Raw genomic sequence first — 21,483 nt, 5'->3', positions numbered from 1 at the left:
GCCAGACTGCCCTTGCTCTCCCATGAGACCTGTCAGCCGTAAACCTGTTCTCTGGAATGTGTTGCTTCCCATGGGTCCTGTGAACGCTGGGTAAAAAAAAACCCTCATTTTCTCCACTTTGACTTGTCTCTGGTTGTTACAGAATAACACTGGGGAAAAAAAAAACTCTCTTCTGCTTCTGGCAAATTCCTTTAAATGTTCTAAAATACATACTCAGCTTTAAATTTCTTCCAAACTTGGTGGACTAAGAAGAGAGAGAGGTTCCAAAACTCAGATAATTCAAACAGTGCATCTTTCTGAGATGGGATGCAATGCAAACTGTTTGAATGAAAAAGTCGGAAAGGTTCCTGCCTGCCCATCTTCACTTAATGTGGCAGCCATAAGTGACAGGATGTTCTTAGCATGTCATCCTATTGACAGCTTTCCCAACTCACCAGTGTGCATGTGAGCTATCCATGCCTGCTGTACTCCCAGTGCTGCCTGCACTATGACATGCACAAATCACCTTATTTCACAAACACTCTGCCCCTGGATCAAATGCCATATTCAAGCTCCCACAAAGCCTAACAAAAGAATAGGCAACAGCAGGACACAGAAAAGCACATTTTATCACAGCATACTCATAAAACAAAAAACTCCCCAGCAAGAGCAGGAATGGAGATCAGCACAAAAGGCTGCCAAAGTTATCCCATATACTGCCCACTGGGATAGCAAAGTGACTGCTCTCTGGGCAACACATTTTGCAATTTGAAACTCACTTTATAATTTATTAAGGCATTTAGATAATAGGGCCTAGGTTACCCCATATACCCTATGCAGAATATACATACTGAGCTTGTATCATTGCAAATACACTCTCAGAAGGATCGCCCGTGGAGACTCTGCACACACACAACAATCTGTGGATCCACATTAACTTCTGACATGCCATCCTTCTGAGCTGCAGAGAACATGTTGGCAGCAAAACATGAGAGGTTTTAAAATTACAGCATGAGCATCCACAGCAGTCGATTTAAACATCACAGGAACAGAAAGACTAGCACAGAGCTGTGAAGCTAAGCAAGTTGTTTTTTAGATACTTTGAGAGGCAGATTCACAAATAGCATGTTGATATTGCAACTGAGAAATTAGCCAAGTAGGACTGCATGCTTCCTCTTTTTTTTCACATCAAAAGTTAAAATGTATTTTTGGCTCAGTTTATGTCATTCCTTAACACTCATCTTTTAAGTCAGCCACTGAGCTAAAATAATTCATTCTTCACAGCACACTAGTGTTAAGCCACAGTGACTGCTCTGTTTCCACACTTTGAGAATATTTCTTTCCCCAGAGGACTATAAATCAGTTATTTTACTTTCAGAATGTATTTCTACACTGCACACAAATTTACAAGTTACTCAGATGCAGATAGTTTAGTCTATATGACTTTCACGTTTTATTTTCAAAAGGATTGATAGATTGTCTTTATATGCATGCATAGATTTTAATAGCAAATATTTGACATTCAACAATTCCAGGACATGAACATATGAAATTAGCAAAGCTTGGTATGTCTTAAGCACTTTTCTATTACACACAGAGGAATGCAGAGTTATTTTCACCAACTGTTCTTCTTGTTTAGTGTCATCTCAGTAATCTCAGAGGTACCAATATGTGGCCCAGGGTGTCCCCTGGTGACCACATAGGACAGGAAATCTGGAGCTGAATCACTTCCCAGCAAAGCCTCATCAAGTCTCAGTCTTCAGCCTCTGAGACCTGTCCGGCCAGGGGAACAGCAAAAGGAAAAAGATTAGCTTGCTTTAAAAAAAAATTAAGCATTCATTTGGAGGAGGGTCTGACTTCTCCAGAAGCCGCTGTGCTCTTAGATGAGTCTGTATTTCTGCAGTCAGAGCTGAAGGAAAAATAATCTCTGCACCTGGTACTATAACAATCTTGGAAGAGCTGGTATACTGTGCTTTGAGACAATACAGTTGTTCTAGAATGTCACAGCCATAAGTATCATTTATATATTTCAAGGCAACGTGTCTTCTGCCGAGGTGTGAATTGCTGTATAAAAGAAAAAACCCAGAAGAAACTGGAAGATTCTGGTATTCATAGATTTGCTTCAGTTTGTGAAAATGAAGCCTTCCCCCCAATTCATCTATATTTACAGCTATTGTAAATCTTGAGAAATCATCTACTCAGTGCCTATCCCTTCTCTGTCTTGATCTTTATGTGTGGCTTCTTGACACTGCAGTAATACAAATAACAAAACACAATGCCTCAAATCTCAGTGTGGGAAGATGGCTTACCTAACCTGGGACAATATTAGTATGAAGTAGTTTTATTAAGTGAACAGTATACTCACAAGTATATATAATGCAAGTCCTCCAGCCCTCAGGAAACTTCTCTGCAGAACAGAGAACAGAATTGAGCCCTTCAGATAAAACTCTTAATGCTTCCTCCATTAGCTTTCAGCTACCACTTCTAACAGCTTTATTTATTAATTCACCTTTCTCATAAACCATACCAACAAGCATTAAGTGCTAGAGTAGACTGCAACTATGCAAAGAGGCATAGGTTGTTACGGGGAAACCACAGTGTGTGTGGAAAACTCCAAGAAGAAAATGCTGAGCATTTCAGTTTTGTTTGAAGACATCATTCTTACTGATACAATTTTTCATTTCATTTATATTTTCTGGTGATTGGCAGCTCTCAATTCATCAGGCTTCCATGAAAACAACAGCATCAAGTTTCCCAGACTTCTAGCTCACATCTCCCTAGCCATGAAGGAAACATCTGTGCAGAGAGGTGCCCATTTGTCTCCCTCAGTCTTTCAAATATCTGTTACCATTGGAGTGCAAGCCTGGTTTTTAAAAGGGACCATCAGCATGTAGATGGAAACTGAGTTAGACAATGACTCATTTCACATGAGCAATTGGACCCCAGGATCAGGGCTACATAGCCATAGTGCTGATGTCCAGGGAAATGGAAAGGCTGCATTGTAACTCTAATTACAGATCTGAGCTGCGATCTGTTTGATTGAAGCAGCACTTAAAGGTTACCAGAATGCTACCCAGTACTGCTATCTCTTCCTGCAACTTCCTGGTGAGGTGCAATTCTGACTAATACTCTCAGTGACTTAGCTCAGAATATGTGGCCAATCTTCTGAGTAATCTATTTCCATTCTTACTCATTTATATTCTGTAAGTGCCTATAGGCACAATTACAGGCTGGTTAAGGAATGGATGGGGAGCAGTCCTTAGGAGAAGGACCTGGGGGCTTTGGTTGATGGGAAGCTCAACATGAGCTGGCCATGTGCACTCCCAGCCCAGGAAGCTAACCACTTCCTGGGCTGAACCAAAGGGATGTGGTTGTGTCCCTCTAGTCTGCTCTTGTGAGACCCCACCTGTAGGGCTGTGCTGGCAGCTAAATACCAAACAGCCACTCACTCACTCCCCTCTTCCCCCAAGGGGGGAGAAGAATCAGAAAAGAAAGGACAGACCACCATGAAAACTTCATTCTCACTATTTATATAAAACGTCCAAGTACAGTGGACTTGTACTTGGTTCCATGTTGGACAATACTTTTTTTTTTTTACTTAGAGATGGGGCAACTGAGAGGTGTTTTAAAAACTTACTTCACTTTTAGTCTCATGAGAAGGGTGAGACAACAATTTCTTTCTACAAATCCATTTCCCACATTTCCACATTTACCTCTCTGAAAAACTTTATGCACCTGCATTAAATAATTACAATTTTAAAAGGGTTTTTACTGTCTCAGGTGAGAATACAATATTGCAAAGAAATGTGTGTACTTGTATAAGACACGCTGGCATAGGTAAGAAACATACAATGTCCTGATTCATCTCCAGTCTGAGTCCTGTGGAAAGCAGAGACCCTACTGCCTTAAAGAAGAGCAGGTTTTGGCGTGACACACTAGAGCACCAACCAGATGGACCTGGATTTCAAATGCCTTTTTCACCAAGTACAACAGCTGTATCCATAGTTGGGCAAGTCTGCCTGGCAACAAAATGAGAGCGCTTAGAAGTAGATCTTAATTAGTCAAATGAAGTAAGTGCTCAAGGGCAAGATGTGTTTACAATATGAGCAGACAAAACTATGTACCATGCAATATTGACTGAACTAAATTAATTGAATGCTAAGCAGCTGAACCTCTGTTGCTAATGTTTACATAATGTGCTTATAAATAGTGTTGTTCCCTTTTTAACTTTGTAAAGCAACTCAAGTCAGGAAAAAACTTCCAGGATTATGGCTCAGACTGTGAGAGTCATCTATTGTACAGCAGCTCAAATGAGAAAAAAAAGAGTAAGGAAGAAACTGGTGGGGCTGAAAAAAGATTTGCATAGGACTTACAAATTCTACATAAAATGTGCTCCTGACATCACTGCAAGCAAGTTGCCTTCATCAGGTTCGTGTGAAGGTGTGGAGGTCCTTTGAGTTAGCAAACAAGATGAAGGATTGCACGAGGCTTTCAGGAGTGGGCAGATCTCTCTCAACATGTCAAGGTCTTTCATCCTGAGTCCAGCACTCCCAGCCTGTGCTGCCAGGACTAGAGTAAAACAATGTGTGGTCTGCATTTTGCTGCTCCTGAAAATGGATATTTACTTCCTCCTCATCAAACCAGAGGGGAACAAAAGTTAGAAGAAAAAAGAAAGAGGGGGAATAAAAGCAAGCAAACCTCTCCAGAAGAGGTCAGGAGCTCTGGCTCACCTTTCTGCCAGTTGAGATACAGCTGGTAACCAGCAGTATGTCCATTTAAAAGAAGATTAAGAAAGGGAGGAGCAGAAATATCAAAACAGATTCAGGAAAAAGGCATCTCGGAATGGAAGGAAGAGAAGATGGCTGGGATTTCTGACACTTGCTACTGGAAATAAACAAATATTCTCTTTCCAGCTCCAAGCTCTCAAGGATGCTCTGGTATCACCAGCAAGTGAAATGGCATGCAAGGCAAGGAGACTGTTTGGGTTAATCTCCTCATGCATAGTTGCTGCACTAGTCATTGCTGACTAGTCTTTAGACAAGAACATGACAGTGTGACTCGAGAACTTTGGTGGTTTCAACCCCACAAGAGAAGAGGATCCAGGTGTTCCTCAGCATATGTAACTACCAAAGTAACTAAAGTGCCATCTTAAAACTTCATGCTTCAGAGCCATTCAAAGTAACTTGTAAGATGAGAAACTTGCTAAAAGTCTGTAGAAACTGATGTATGATGTGTGTATCAGGGCTGACCTGTTGACAGCAGTTGTGCACTTTGTACATATTACATTACACAAATGTCTGGGCTGCACAAGAGAACACCAGTCATGAACACATACTGCTTGCCTGCTTTCTGAAAAAAAATTTAAAAATCAATATATTATTGATGGGAATTTTTTAGACAATAGGTCATCAAAATTATTCAAGTCCAAATTTGAATCACTGGCACTGCTCACTAAACATTTGCATATAAGGAACTTTCAATGACAGCCTCTAAGCTACTATGGGCACGCTGCTTATTACTACACAAAATGTGTGGGCATGAACAAGACTTTTTAATCACAGTTATATTTACAGGAATTACACAGAGACATGTAGAGTCAAAGGCTCTTGACATCAGGTTAAAAGTCATCACTCCAGTGATGAAACGAATGTGTTGTAAAGGTGAAAGAAGTGCGATGGGTAAATTAGGCTGCATTGGAACATGTCAGACCCCTAATTGTACTGTCTTAGATCAAATGTCCGTCTTGCCCATCATCTTGTCTTGGAGAGTGGCCAGCAGAACATATCAATGAAGGTAGAACAGAGCCTAGGACACATGTGCTGATATTTCCTCACCAAACACCTCCAGTAAGTGTTCTGCACTTCGCTGCATCCAGTCGGAAATAGTATCATACTTAACAACCTGGATAGATTTTTATTCTGTGATTCTACAGCAGCTTTTGAACAAGCAGAAACTAAGGACGCTCATGTCAATGTGTGATTTCTCCAGTTTATCTATATGCTGAATTTCCCTTTATTTCTTTCAAACTAGCCACGAGACATGATTTGTTACTTTCTTGGTCTGAAAGTCTGTTGGTCTGTGAATAATCATGTGCTCTTCAAGCTCACCATGCTAACTTAGGATCTTACAGACTTTTTTTTATCAGCCACCTTGCCTCCAGGCTAAAGAATCATGACTCAGGCAGGTCCTTTCTTCACTGGACTCAAATGTGTCCTTCATTCTAGTCAATTTAGGATTGCTATTTTGGGCAAAGAAAGGAAACTCCATGAAATAGCACAACGTGAATGGCACGAATATGGAAATGCAAACAAAGAATTGTGCATTTGCTTCCCTTTCCTAATAATTCCTTAGTTTGTTTTTTTTTTTTTAATAGTTGAGAATTGAGAATGAGAATTAAATTCTTACTAGTGAGCAGGACAAAAAAATACCAGTATGCCTTACAGGAAGTACTCTTGCACATGAAAACCATGTGCTAAAACATACTGATGTGTGTTTCTGATTGTTCCTTGCATTATATTTATTTTAGCCTTTGCCATCACTGGCATAATCCAGTAGAAGGAGCCAAATTAACTGGAAGGCATTTTTAATTCAAGTTTGACTACTTATCCAGAATCCTTCATTTCCCTCTGTTGAGATGCAGTGATACAGACAAGTCCTGCTGTGTTAGCCATTAAGCAGATATTAAGCAAAACCAAATAATGTCTCTCCCACAGCTCTTTCAGGTTTGTGTCAAGTCTCACTGGCAAAAAATGATAACAAGTAAAACTGAACCAACATTAAATGTACCTGCGAATTAAGGCAAGGTTATAATTCATTTTTGAACTAGATTAGGATCTTGCAAGAGTGACTTTATGCTGTAATAATGTTTATTTTCCTCTTCTAATGGATAGGAAGTTATGTCTCCAACTGGGACGGAACAGTTTGCTGCATACATAAAATTCATTTTTATTTGAAAAATCTTTTTAAATAACTGACAATGTTTAGTACTCCAGCAGTCCAACCAAGTTTTCATTTGAGCCAGTGTTGCTAAGGCTAACCCATATCCCCAAGGAAAACCAAAAGTATTTCTCAGTGAAAAAAAAAATACCTTATACATGCAAATACACACTCAAACACAAGTGGCAGGAAAATCTTTTCTATTACCTTAATGTTAACTAGTTACACTGATTTCCAAAACACATCTTCAGATGTGTGGTGCCCCATTCATGTCAGATTTAAGATTAAATAGTACAATATACTTACCACTGTATGGACCACCTTGGTGGCCTGTGGAAGAAATGCATTATCTTCCTGTTTGAATAGGAACAATAACAAAAAAAAAAGAAAAAAAAAAAAGATGACATTTAGCAACAAAGACTAAGTTGTTACAAAAGACACAACCCAAGAGGAATGGAAGAGGATTGAGGTCATTGGGATACAGCCTCAGCCTAAGGACCCTGTCCTTACCCAGGGCCAACTAACTTGTGCACATGGAATTGCTGTAGCCTTTTGAAAAGCCCTGTTTAGATCCGAAGGAAGACACCCGGCTGCTGCGGGTTTCAGAGCTACCTGCCCCAGAGAATCAGAATCCCCGGAAAAGGGATTCACCATTACTTGCATTTGTGAATGTATAACACACATACTCAATTATCCCAGAGATATTTGAGAAGTGCTGCAGTGTAAAATAGAACAGCCTGGTGACATCCCATACACTGTTAAACTTGGCTATATCACAATGTCAGCAACATTTCTAAAGTATTTTTTTCTGTGAACAGGGAGATTTATACATAACCTATTTCTTGCCATGTGTATATATAGTTACTTTTTAGATCTGTGGTACTTCTTAAACACTCAGATGCTGAGAATAAAAAAAAAAAAAAAAAAAAAAAAAAAAAAAAAAAAAAAAAAAGCGATTAAGTGCTGTATTTTAATTTCTAGACAATATTTTCTAGGAAGTAGAAGTTTTAAATCTTGAGCTGGGCAATTGAATGTGTTTTTTAGTGGTTTTGAAGATGGAAAAGAATCTAGCAAGCAAAAAAAAAAAGGCTTAAGTAGAACAAATATTTTGCAGGGACCATTATTAATTATACAACAAATAAATAAAATTTTAGCGGTCACTTATTATTTAGGTCAACAAAACCACACGGAGAATTCCTGGGAAAACTGCTAGATTAAGCGAGCTAGACTGCTAGGGATGCCAGCACAGCAATGAGGCCATGCTCGCTGCAGCAGGTGGGAGCAAACGCGTGCGGGTCCCCGCGCAATCCCCGCGCAATCCCCGCGCAACCCCCGCGCAATCCCGGCGCAATGCCCGCGCAATCCCCGCGCGGTCCCGCCCGGCCGCGGCATCCCGGCCGCAAGGCGGAGCGCGGGCGCCCCCGCGCGGTGCCGGGGCGCGCTGCCGCAGCCGCCCGCCGGGGACTCCGGCGTTCTCCCGTTCGTTCTCCCGTGACAGCGCCCGTCAGCACCGCTGAAACACTGCGGGCCCGCGGTGTCGCTGGCTTTTATGAAATTCGTGTTCGCACATCACGGTCCAGCTGCGAGTGCTGCTCTCCCTGTCACAAAAGCAGAGGTGTGCATTTAAATTGGTGTCACGGATACGTACGCAGAGGGAAAAGGATTACATGGCAAAAGAGCTGCCGAGGGAATACCTGGGCAGTACTGATAAGTTCAGTGAACAAACCAGCATTAACACTGGCCACTGCAATGAAACACGAGCACCTGTGACATTCCTGCACCTGGGAAAAACAATGCCTCTCATACACCTAGAACAATGTGCAAAGCACATAAGGAAAGGGCATCACACAGTGACAATCCTGTCAGGGAATGGACTGCCCAGGCAGAATTTACACCTTGTTAGTGTCTAGCAGAGATATTACAATGACTGCCAGGGAAATAATGAATGTACTGAAGTTCACTGTACCTAAAACCACAACTACTAAAGGGAGCTCAACTACTGAAGGGACCTAAAAAATGTGAATGCTCCTGAATGAAAAACATCACTATCCCTTTCTCATAACTTCAACTTTAGGGAAGCTTTAATTCAAGAAAAAAAAAATCTATACATTCAGAAAAAGTAGTCGCTCACATTCAACTTTTTGTTGTATTTGGAAGTTTGTAGGGATTAAAAACATGGCCTGTCAGCAGTGACAGCTTGTCACCAGCTGATACCTTACATGCAAGATTCTTGCTTTTGGTTAGTTGACTTTATAACCTACTAGTTCTACTTTTTGCTTAGTAGCCAAAGTCATAGAAAGCAAGACTAGGGGAGAGCACATTGTCTACATTACAAAACTCACATAATTTCCTTTTGCAAAAATCCAACATGACCACACAGTGTATCAATAACATGGTGCAATCTTTTTGTAGGAGGTTGTCCCTGTTTTCTTTTTGACATCTGCCTTCTGATATCCCAGGTGTTTATTTGGCACCTTTGTGGATTTTAACAACTAAATCACTAATAATTCACCTTCAGGGAAGGGAACTTCAGCCATGCTATGGTGCCAAATGATTGCTTCTTTTCTCAAAACATCAGAGAAGCTGCAGAGAGGCTGGCTGTGGCTGCCTTAAGAAGCTGCAAGTAAAGTCAGGGGCTCCTGAGGACTGGAGGTAGCTCCTCTCACTGCCCTGGGTCCCAGCCTGTGCTGTCCAAGCAAACGGAACAATCAGAGCAAAATTGGAGGTCAGGATGTGAAAAGGGCAACAGATGATGACAGCACAGAACAGAAGAATCATTGTCATGTTTTTTTCCAAACTCTGAGGCAGAGTTCAGGATTCTTACATCTAAACCTTCACCTGTGACTTTGCAGCAGGTAGCTGCTCAACATCTAGGTAGTGATGGCCCTTTTGGTTTTATTCTGTCCCCTAAAGACAAAGGATGGGTATTACCTCATGTAGAGGTTATCTGTGTGGTACAAAGTCTACACATAATCAATGCCCTTTCAGTATGAGATGACAGTTCCAATGCCATTTGTTTTGCACCACCTTTTCTGAGAAGAGAAATCCTTCAAGAGAAGGTTTTTATAAAACAGATTTGCAAGAAAGTGAAGTTGGCACTTCCCTGCCAGTCTCAGTCTTGGTCTTTTAAACAGTCTTAGCAGTCTTCATTCACTTTCAACCATTCTGTATCACACCCTACATGTAGCTCATGTCAGCCCTGGGGTTTGTGTGCAAAGCCTTTAAAGCAGCTGCTGAAGTCTCACTACCAAGCAGCTAGAATGACCTTTTGTAGTGAAAAGGAATGAAAACCAGTCTTGCAGAGCTCTGTGTCATGTGTGAATCCAGGGCATTCCTCTGGCTGTCCTGGAAGGTCTGGGACCCTGGCAGGGGGTCAGGAGCCTCCCTGTACAGAGCCCTGAGAGACACTGTCTCTGATCTCTGTCCATGGAAAAGAGTTTTCAATCTTACAGGATGAATTACAAGCTCTGAGTGTTTGATATAAGTAGTAATTAGTGTGGCATGGGTGCAAAAGTAGAATTTTAGGATTCTAGATAAGGGGTTCAAAGGGGGCAACATGGAGGAAATTGGGTGTGCCTTGTCCTTTTTCTTCTTCTTCATGCCCTCCATGTTTCACTGTGGTGTTGGCATTTTTCTGTTGGTTTAGGCTGGGGACACACTGTTCAACATGGGTGATGGATATTGGCACGTTATTGTAAATATAGCACACGTAGTTTCTAGTATAGAATGTCTGTAACATCCCACTGAGGGGCAGAGCCCCGCACGCTGTCCTGCAAGACAGACCTGCTGCAGGTCAGAGAGAAAATATTTTAGATAAGAAGAAATAAACAACCTTGAAAACCAGCACAGACGAATTACAACTTCTTCTTTGGCAGTGGGGCTGGAAGACAGAAACTTTCTACAGTCTCAGGATCATTTAAATATCACAGATCCCGACAGTGTCACAGCCCTGGGATGGTTCATTTGAAAAAAAAAAAAAAGAAAGAAGAAAATAGCATAAGTAATAGGAAACCCAGTTTTAAGCTTGCAGCAGCAATCCAAATTACATAGGTTAGTGTGATTTTCAGAGCAATTCTGATAGTTAGAACACTGTTCTGGTTTGAAAGGGCAAGCACCATGGCACTGAGCAGTTCAGAAATAAAATTTGTGAACATTTAAACTTGTTCAGCCCATCACTGTGTGTTTGCATCAAAAGACAGCTGTTCAATAGCTGCAGACTTCCCAAGCAAACTCTGGAGCCCGGCAGAAAGGCATAAGAGCTTCTCTGACTGTCACCAGGGAAACCATGGATCTGTTCTGCATGTGGTCAGCCTTCCAGGGATGAGGCTATTACCCAGCACCATCGTAGGAAAAGACATCTCAAGAATAATTTCCTTAGCTTGATATTGCATTACTTGTGCATATGAAAGGATAGGTTCCTAACTCTGTGGAGGATTCTAAGGCTACAGTTGGTTCAATTGGCAAAAGTACTGTCAAGTTTTCTAAAGCTTTGAGTTCAAACACATGTTTTTATTTGATCCATGTTATATGATTTAAACCTGATTAAATCTAACACCTGAAGGAAAAATTTTAAAATACATGAGATGTTCTCTCCTCTGGTAGCTATCCGGAGAAAGTAGAAAAATGCAATAAAGTGGAACCAGTTTAAATATTAGTTCAAAAATGTTGTCAATTGTGAGATTTTTTTGAAACTCAGTCACTTCTGAGTTCAATCAAAATATTTCTGAAAATGGTAACAATAATGTTAACATTTCCAGTGATATAATAGCAAATTAATTTTTGATTATGTTATAAATAATCAACATCACTGTTAAAAGGAAACAGAAGAAAGGTGCTAGTTTTGGAGTAAAAAAGAAATAGTTCTGTGATAACAGAAGATCAAAGATGGCATGGTCTAATTAAAATATAAAATGCTTCATGAATATCAAAGGGTTACCTACAGCTCTGACAGACATAGTCAGGTGATACTACAGGCACCTTAATTCTTCTAGAATCATCTTTGTCTCCACTGGCTCCCAACTCTGTATTTTGTCACATCCTGCATAGGAAATCAGATTAAAATGTGGGAATGGAACCTGGTTTTACTGTCAGAGCTCCTCCAAAGAGAGTTTAAAAGTTTTGCAGATGATGTATCTGTCTTTTGGCAAACTGAGAAGCTCCAGCCTGACTGAAAAGTAGTTGCATTAGAGCTAGCTAAAAACAAACTTTAATAATGAATTCTGTCCTTGTTTTCTGTCTTCTCTTCTACATCTAGAAGTTTCCTCGGGGCATAGAGAAGGTTTCTCTGTAACAGGAATGTCACACAACAGAAGGCTGAATGCCTGATTAACAGCAGCTCCTTCCCCTTGAACTGCAACTATTTAAACAAAGTAATAAAATGAAAAGAAAAGTCAATAATCAAATTGTGCCTGTGTTTCAGATGGATACACTACTGATGATATTGAATTTTACTGGAATGGAGGAGAGTCAGCAGTAACAGGAGTGAGTAACATCGAGCTCCCACAATTTTCTATTGTGGATTACAAGATGGTATCAAAGAGAGTGGAATTTACAACAGGTAAGCACTGACAAGTTAAAAAAAGTTGTCCCCTCTTTTTCCAACCCAGAAATATCAGTGCCTACCTTTTGTGAGGCATCTGTCATTATATGACTTCTTTCTTTCAGGGGCATATCCTCGACTATCACTTAGCTTCCGGCTTAAAAGAAATATTGGATACTTCATATTGCAAACCTATATGCCTTCCACACTGATCACAATTCTGTCATGGGTGTCTTTTTGGATCAATTACGATGCCTCTGCAGCCAGAGTTGCTCTAGGTAAGTTCTTCTCAAAAAAAAAAAAAAGACTGAACTATGTGGACACTTGCTGCCTTTGAAAACAGTGGCACCCAATCCATTCTGCTGGTTGTAGCATCATTAACTGTGATCTTACACAGGCAGCACAGGGCCTTGGTTGTCAGGAAGGCAGGCAGGTGTGACCTTGCCTACATCTGAAGCTCTTGCTCTGCACTTGGGCTGGGATTCTGACTGACTTCCTGTTGTCATAATGGTCTTTGGATCAGGCCAAAAGCATCTTGCTTCCAAACTGGAGCGTAAAAGTCTAATTCAGGTGTCTAAGGTATCTACAGTGTGCTGCATGAACAATCCCTGTTGATGTTAAAAAGTTTTCTCTCAGGCCAGATCTGTGACTGGAAGGAATACACAAGATCCTACTGACCTCAGTGGAGATATACCAGCTTACACCAAATAAATCTGGTTTACCTATAGTCGGTTCTTTCCCATACCACATTCCTTCCTACAACTTACCATAAGAATGAAGCTCTTCTGCATTGTCTGTGCTTTAAGGCATATATGTTGTTCAACTCAATTGCCAAAAAGCCATTTTGTCCCATCTCCCTGCAAATTAAACTTGTTACACCTGTGCCTAGAGCTATTATCTACATGCACTAATGACCTGTGATTAAAGCAGACTAAAAAGCAATTTCAGCCAGCTAAAAGAAAAAACACAGATGAGGAAAAAACACACATTCAGTGGTGGACAACATAATGAGATGAAATGTTTTACTTGCAAGCACCTAGTTAACAGGAGAAGTTGTTTTGGTACAAGCATGTATATATGACCTTCTCTTCATCAAAGACCATCACTTTATCAAAAGGCTTCCCTTTCTCCTTTCAATCCTCCATTTTAAATCAAAAGCTAGATACTTACTGCAGATCCCCACAATGCAAGTCACCTATAGGGTCAAGCAGAGCTACTGCTGTAAATGAAATAAGAAGCATTTTCTCACATAGAAAGAACAGCAATCAACTTTTGCTATCCAGGTCAGCCAACACCACATTCTCTAGCACAGTTATTGCAAAAATTAAGGCAAGAAGTTCCAACACGAACTTCTACTGGAGGTTATTTCATTCACCCACCACTGTATAAAAAGCCAAGGAAGGTGCTATCAGCAGGCTTGCAAGGATATGTTCCCTTCCAATTCTGCAAAACACATTCCTTTGGCTGCTAAGAACCTGATCACATAATTACACCATCTGCATGAGAAGTGCAATGCTGCCATTATGCCTTTTGTGCTCAAATCTCCTTCCTTGTCTTATTAGTCAATATCTGTTTTTTCCCTTTGCAGGAATCACAACAGTGCTGACCATGACCACCATCAGCACCCACCTCAGGGAGACCTTGCCAAAGATTCCCTATGTCAAGGCAATAGATATTTACCTGATGGGATGCTTTGTGTTTGTGTTCCTGGCCTTGCTGGAATATGCCTTTGTAAACTACATATTCTTTGGGAAAGGACCTCAACGTCAAAAAAAGACAGCAGGCAGAGCAGGACATGTTACAGGAGAGAAAAGCAGACTGGAAACAAACAGAGTCCAGGTAAAATGTTCAAGCTATCTTTTCAAACATTACTTTTACTGTGAAAATGTTCATTTATATGATGATAGAGATAAATACAGGTGGAACACATGTGCAAAAGCATTTAAGATTGCCTAGAGAAAAAGTGTATTTTAAGGAGATTACAGCAATGTATGGTCTGTCCCATCTTCAACTGAAAACAGAGTAAGAAAATACAGAAAATGCACATGGAATATTCAGGACACATATTTCTTTCTTCTTTGTATTTCTTGCAGAAGAAATACAAGGTGTACAAGGAAGTTAAATATTTACCACTTCAACTGTATTTTTGTTTTTGCTTTAGAAGGTGGTATGGAAGAAATGTTTATAATAAAGTTCCTCTTTACATACAGAAACTTCACCAAAAATAAAAAGCATAGACAAGCTCTGTTGCTTCAGTGAGCCCTGAATGAAGCCTGTAGCACTGACCTTCGAGGGACACAAGGATGCTGCTGCTAGGTTATAACAGCTTTCATAGATGTCGGGATTTTTCCCTCAGCTAAATTCAGGCACACACCACTATCCCCTCTTTCAAAAACAAGCAGAAAACTTTCAGGAAGTAATACTGTGGACATATTTTTAATGAGGGTGAGTTTAATTTTGCAATACATCACTGAGCACTTGCAAACATGTATAAACCTATTGCACTTTTTCCCAGTTTTTCAGAAACAAATCCTTTGAAGCCTCAGGTGTATTTGGCCCAGTCTGACTCAGAGGAAAATATATATCCTAACAAGCCAAAAATTTTCTTCCTTCCTGTGCTTTACTTATAATATATTACATCCAAGTATTAATGAGATCTTGCCCAGGCTGTCCTATAAACTTCTTTACTGTTGTGGCCTGAGGTGACAACATTTGGACAAAACTGTATTCAAGACCAACACATAAAACTCTAAGAAGACTTCATCCTGAGAGATGGCTACAGTGTCACATACACATCAGGAAGTGCATTTCAGAAACTCTGTAATATCTTATTAATTCTAGAGCTGTGTGTTTGGTCCCACCACTACAGCTATGCATCATTAACAAAGCCATCATATCCTCAGTCTCAGTAAATTCATGAGCCCATTAAAAGTTTTTACTTACATTTGCCTTCTGATCCATTGTGTAGGAGATGCTTTATTACAGCGAGGGCACAAATTCAGTTCAGGCAATCAGCAGTCTCCAAGACCCCGCAAAGTACTGTCTTCCACAGAGCAGAGGAGATAAGCCACCCCAGTATGGATTGTCATGCACAGACATTGTCTATCCATTTCTATGGAAAATAAGGAAGGGAAAAATCAACATAACTCACAAATTCTGACCAGCTACCTCAACAGCTCCTGAGATAACCCAGCCTAGGTGAGAAGCAGCACAGCAAGGATTCATGACAAAGAGGAAATCAAGACTTCTTCAGAGGTCAGCCTTGGCTACATGTGCCCCAGTGCAGTGAACTGAGTAAAGGATAAGAGTGCAGGTAAGTTCTTCTCCTACATATTTGGAGAGTTTGTTTAACTAACAAAATGCTGTAACTCATAACTAAAAGCTTTTGTCTAAATGTTATGCAGCAAAGATTATACTGAGATTAGTAATCAGAATGGGACAGAAAGTTTTTAAAGCACTACATTGCATACACCATAATTTTTATGATAGAAAAAGGAAGTCATACATGCTTTGTACCAGGATTTCTAGGTGCTCACACTTCAGACAGCAATCCCATTCTGAGACTGAGAGTGCTTTAAGTGAACAGACTGCTTTCTGCCTGTACAGTGCAGGTTTGTGATTGTAAATACATATATATGCACACGTATACATAAACATACATGTGAATGGATATCGGTGAATTTTGTGTTCCACACACTGATGTGAGAGATTGTGAACATTAATTTTACTCAGCATAGAAATGCTGATTTCCAACAGTTGTATTTCTGTCTTTGGCAGGAAGAGTACACATGACCAGAGCAGTGGGACACAGCAAGGTTATGTGACCTCCAGTGAAACAGCTCCCAGCCCCTCTCCATCATTTTTTGAGATTTTTCACTGGTATTATGATGCCTGCACCAGAGCAGGGGAAAGTCATTTTTTGAGCATAAAAGAAGTACAGTTGTAAGTATGTATAGCTATAGGACATTTTTTCCCTTTTACTCTTGACCCACACCACTTGTCCATATAGGGACCTGTAACTATTAGAAGATATGTGACAGTGCTTCATCTCTTTGTGCCAGGTGAAGAGATCGATCATTCCCATGTGACATACAACTCCAAAGACTAAAAGAGTTCAAATTCCTCCACCAGATAACACAAGCTTTAAATGTGTGAGCAACACTCAGCAAACTGACTACGATATTAACAGTATAGAGAAGACCAGATGAAAAATGAAACAGAACTGCTATTTCATAGGTGGCTGTTCCATGCTCCACAGACTGAAGAAGATAGAAATAAAGTCTCTCCAGCTTCACAATTTATGCCATTTTTATTTTTAATATACAAAGACAATTAATTTGTAGCAAACAATATTTCTGTTTCTCTGAATAAAGTATAAAGACTGTTTATATCTCCTTGTTCATTTGTTAAAGCTAGATGTCACTGACATCACCGTAATTATGGATAAATAGGAAAAACCACACAGCAAGAAAATATTTAGATAGTCCATGCATGCTACTGCTTCTCTTTCCCCAGACAATTATAGCATGAATAGTAATTACACAGAAGCTATCTCTTAAGTATGAAGAAAAGGTAGGATGCAATCATAATGTGAGTGGGAAAGGGTTACACCATCAAAAGGTTTATAAAGGTTTATCAACACAAGTCAAGTGATAGATTGTCTCCCCAGTTCTGCACAGCATCACACTTTCCTTCTAAATATCCTGTGAAATGCTAAACACTTGAGATAGAAAGCCAGAGACCAGACACAGGCTTCAAGGAAAACTTACGATTTTCCAACACAGTGGCTACTGGAAAAAGAAAAAGAAGGGAAGCACATAACCACACAAATATCTTAACCTTCAAATAAATCTCCTTGTGAATTAGTATAGCCCTGGTGAGCATAAGCTGGTTTTTTGCAGATCAGCTTGTAGTAACACTACAGCATTTGTTCCAATAAGACAACCTGTGTGGGTAACATGGCCGAGTCTTTCACCTTAAGAGGAAGAAACAATGGGTTTGTATTGAGATAAAACAGACATCCTTACCTTTTATTTCCCAACAGTTAAGGTAAAAAAAAATAAAAAAAGAAAAGAAAAACAAAACAAAACAAAACAAAAAAAAAAAAAAAAAAAAAAAAAAAAAAAAAAAAAAAAAATTCGTTCCAGCCAGCCAGCCATTGAGCAGCAGCATTTGAGTCAGACAGCATTTGAGACCCATTCTCTGCCAAGGAAGGCTAATATGCACTTCTCCTAGAACTGTCTGACTACATTTTATGCAGCCAATACAGACCTGTTGCTTTGGGTTGTTTTTATTACTTTAACTATTTTAGAGTTACAATATCGTTGGATCATCCTAAGCAGGAAACTCATTTTCTAAGTGTCACATGAAAAAAGGAGGTTTCATCCCCCTTCGTTTGGGGACATTCATTCAACCCTTATTGTTTGTCAGTGGCTCGGGAAAGCTGAGCTCAGTCTGTCAGTGTCCTGTTAGGGGGATCCTTCACTGAGCTGCCTGCTGGTCAGGCTGATTTGACTGACTTAGTCAGGGACAGCCTAAGGAAGACCCCTCAGCAGGTTTATGACCCCTTAGTGGGTCTTTGTCTTTATTGATGTTACCCACTGCCAGCAACAGCCAGCACCTGGGAAGGACTCACACTAACAGCTTATGGAATATCACTATTTATTAATAAAAAATGGTGACAGGTTAAGGTTCAAGGATTGTCCGTGATAGTATCTGACTGCAAGACCACATTTAAGGCAATACACAGACAAACTCTAATCCCTAGTGAAAGTATTCAGCCCACACAGAGAGATTCTTACCCAATAGGCATCCCTATGGGGTAGAAGACAGGTTCAGCCCATCAACCGATGCCAGTAGTTACAATGGAGTCTTCCCTGACTTCTCCCCATTCTCAACTTATTTGTATCCTGTTCCTTTACATTTACGTGGAACTTGAGTGACTCTAGTCATACACACCTTTGTTACTGATTGGTGTAGAATTCTCTCACTTCACTCTCAGAGTCAATAAAATATGGAGCCCATGCCCAGTGAGGGGTGGTCGTACCTTGGCTGGAGCTGTGAGTTAGTGTGGGAATTAGTAAAGGTAAGAAGTCAGTATTACAGTTAGATTAAAATGAACCAAGTTCATCAGAGGAGAACGATTTCAGCACAGTTGTTGGCTCAGCAGCAGGAGATCACAAGCTTCAAAATATACTGAAAGGGTTTATAATGATGTGGGAAATTGCACAGAGCTTTTGACCAGGTACATAAGAAAATCTTTTATACTTCCAGGAGTTAATTTAGTCAAGATCAGTGTAAGGCTCTTGGCTCTGAATTGCAAAGATTGCAATTCAAAGACCAACTTGCTTCATGACATACAAATCATCTTGCCTAAAATGGTTTAAATTAAATTCATTTAAAAAATAACAGGTTCATTCAGAACTTAGAGCACGAATTCAGGCACTGCTTGGCTCATAACAAATTGTCAGGATATATTAGTTTAAGAACGATCCCTCTGAATTACTTCAGATGTAGGCAGCTACAAGCTTTCTTACCAAAAGAAAAGTCATAATAACTGCTTAATAATGCTTGCATTATTGTTACTATTATTATAACACTGAAGTCAATTAACTTCCACATTAGATTATGTAATCAAAGACAGCTCAAAGAGCTATTTCATAAAACTGAAAAGAAAATATTGACCTATCAAAACTTCTGAGAATTAAAAAAAAAATCTCTTTTTACACAGAGACAACTCTGAGATTACTGGGTTTTTTCCACAGAAAGCATGTCAGATCTTCAGAGTAAATGAATAGTCCCATAGTTATGGCAGTCCTCCGGAGAGTAGGAGACCCTAGTTTAAATCTTCCTTCTTCTTAAATTTGAAGAACTGACCTAAAAAGTATGAACTGGCTAACCCATATCTCAAGCAAACATTTGAAACACCATGCTGATTTGTGACAAGCTGACCTTTCTAACCCAGAACATGTGAGCTTTTCCCACCAAAACAGTGGTGGCAATTGGGGTGTTACCACTGAATGCTCATTTCAGCACATACAGAATCAATTCCTAAACCAGAATAGGGCATTTTCTATCTGTGATGACTTATTACTTCACTTAGAAAGCTTTTTTACCCCACAGTTCTCTTGTGTGGCTTTTGTGCAAATAGTCCCTTCATCGCTTTTCTTTCACTTAGTAAGTGCTTAGTCTGGCACAGTGCAAATATGCTGTGATTAATGATGTAAAGATTTCTCTTGATGATGGGAAGGAACAGCTTCCCCATTGCCAGGTGGAACTGAAACTTTATTTGGTCCCATCTTTCCTTTGCAGCAACCCACAAAAACTAGGTTTCCCTGTGTGTTTTGTTTGAATTTTTTTTCTTGAACATACTTCAAATCTGCTGTAGATTATATCATTTCCTAGCTCGGCTATGTCTTACTAAAAATGTAAAGCTGAGAGTACAAATAAAGCACTGCATATCAATGGTGCTTCACAAAACTAGATATTGTCTATAATTAATGCATTATTCACTGATACAAAGGCATCCACAGGCATGATCAAGTTTGTTACAAATTTGGGATAGGTCCAATATCACAGTTTACCAAAAACAACATTAATATTCAAGCCTTGATGTGAAGACCTTGCAGTTTCATTTAAGAGGCCAGTCTTCAGATGGATATTTCTCTAATATGAGCTACAGTGGATGTTTAAATATCTGTGAATTTGAAACATCTATTAAGTATTTGGGGAGAAATCAGAAGTTAACCTGGAATTACCACAAAAACTTTTCAAAAGAGGTTTTACTACAAACGTATAGAAAACTAAAGATTTTTGAAAAGGAGAACACTTCACAGCAATGCAGCAATTAATGGTTAATTACACTCATACATGAGAAGACGATACAAAAATATTTATTATTTATATATATATAATTGTTTGTGCCAGACATGTACATACTGGTCGCAGTTTCCAGTTCTTTGCTTAATTATTTAAAAGAGTGCTCTGACTAATAGCACAAATAAAGGGACAAACATATTTGAAACAGCTGCTTCTGGTACTAACACATAAAAAGGCAACTGAATGCAAGTTTTCATTGAATAAAATGGATTATTCTATCTGCATATGAACAAGTTCATGTACTATGATTTCATCCCTGTAATATAGTAATTGCCCAAATTCAATTCTCACCACGAGTATTTTAGAATAACTGATAAAATACATGTGTATCTACATGCTCTTCATATGATGAACCCATTGTTACAAAACTTTTAGAAAATAACCTGCAGCACTAAAACAGTCGAAAACTGTTTAAAATGGGCAGTGACAGCAACATTTTCTTTTCATCTTGAGTATGTGAAAGCTTCAGGTGCCAGTCACCAGACTTTAAAAAATCAGTATTTCATAAAGGCCATGGTCCAAGTAAAAGATAAAATTACAAAAGTCTTACTTCACAGAGGATGAGACAATTAACTGAATTATAAGACCAAGGAGCCAAGTAAGGATGGAAGGTGCTTACATGTTGAATAGCAAATTTCACACTAGTCAGGAAAGCGTATTCAGTATCTTTTCACTTTTGTGAATGCTGTACCAGACAGGACTGTCACTGCAGCAGCCCAGCACTAGAGCCAAAAGGGCCATCTGGGAAACACCTTGGGCTGACTGAGGAGCTTGTCTAATCCCCATTCCTTCCTTGACACAGGTGGATGCCCATGGAAACGTGCTTCTGGGACCACTTGAACTACGAAATAACATTTGCGGCTCAGAGGTGCTCACGAGCCTCCATGACCCCCAAGCCACCACGTACACGTACGACAGTGCCAACCTGCAGTGCAGAAGAGCCATTTCCAGCAGAGATCTCTACAACAGGAGCGCTCTGGACAGGCACAGGCTCCATCAAAAAGGACGCTTACGCAGGAGGGCATCCCAGATCAAAGTCAAAATCCCTGATTTGACTGATGTTAACCTAATAGACAAGTGGTCCAGAATGGTCTTTCCCATCATGTTTATTCTTTTTAATGTTGTTTACTGGCTGTATTATGTCCACTAAG

General features: G+C 39.8%; 1 protein-coding gene across 7 annotated transcripts in view; it reads left to right on the top strand.

Annotated features, from left to right (window-relative positions):
• The window catches only part of GABRB1 (gamma-aminobutyric acid type A receptor subunit beta1), a 107,575-nt gene extending 86,092 nt beyond the window's left edge, over positions 1 to 21,483 (top strand). Inside the window, exons 6-11 of one of the 7 annotated variants that reach the window (XR_008436923.1) lie at positions 12,335 to 12,472; positions 12,580 to 12,732; positions 14,043 to 14,293; positions 15,619 to 15,767; positions 16,232 to 16,396; positions 16,516 to 16,842. Coding sequence is in view for 1 of the 7 variants with exons in the window: in XM_053976530.1 (XP_053832505.1) it covers positions 12,335 to 12,472; positions 12,580 to 12,732; positions 14,043 to 14,293; positions 21,135 to 21,482 (890 nt within the window). In the remaining 6 variants the exon portion in view is untranslated. Of the gene's footprint in view, positions 1 to 12,334; positions 12,473 to 12,579; positions 12,733 to 14,042; positions 14,294 to 14,664; positions 15,768 to 16,231; positions 16,843 to 21,134 lie in introns of those variants that run through there. The other 6 variants (XR_008436924.1, XR_008436925.1, XR_008436927.1 and 3 more) reach the window with 6 other exon arrangements.

The sequence above is a fragment of the Vidua macroura genome, chromosome 4 (assembly GCF_024509145.1).
Source record: "Vidua macroura isolate BioBank_ID:100142 chromosome 4, ASM2450914v1, whole genome shotgun sequence".
NCBI lineage: Eukaryota > Metazoa > Chordata > Aves > Passeriformes > Viduidae > Vidua > Vidua macroura.
This window is presented reverse-complemented; position numbering and strand designations above follow the sequence as displayed.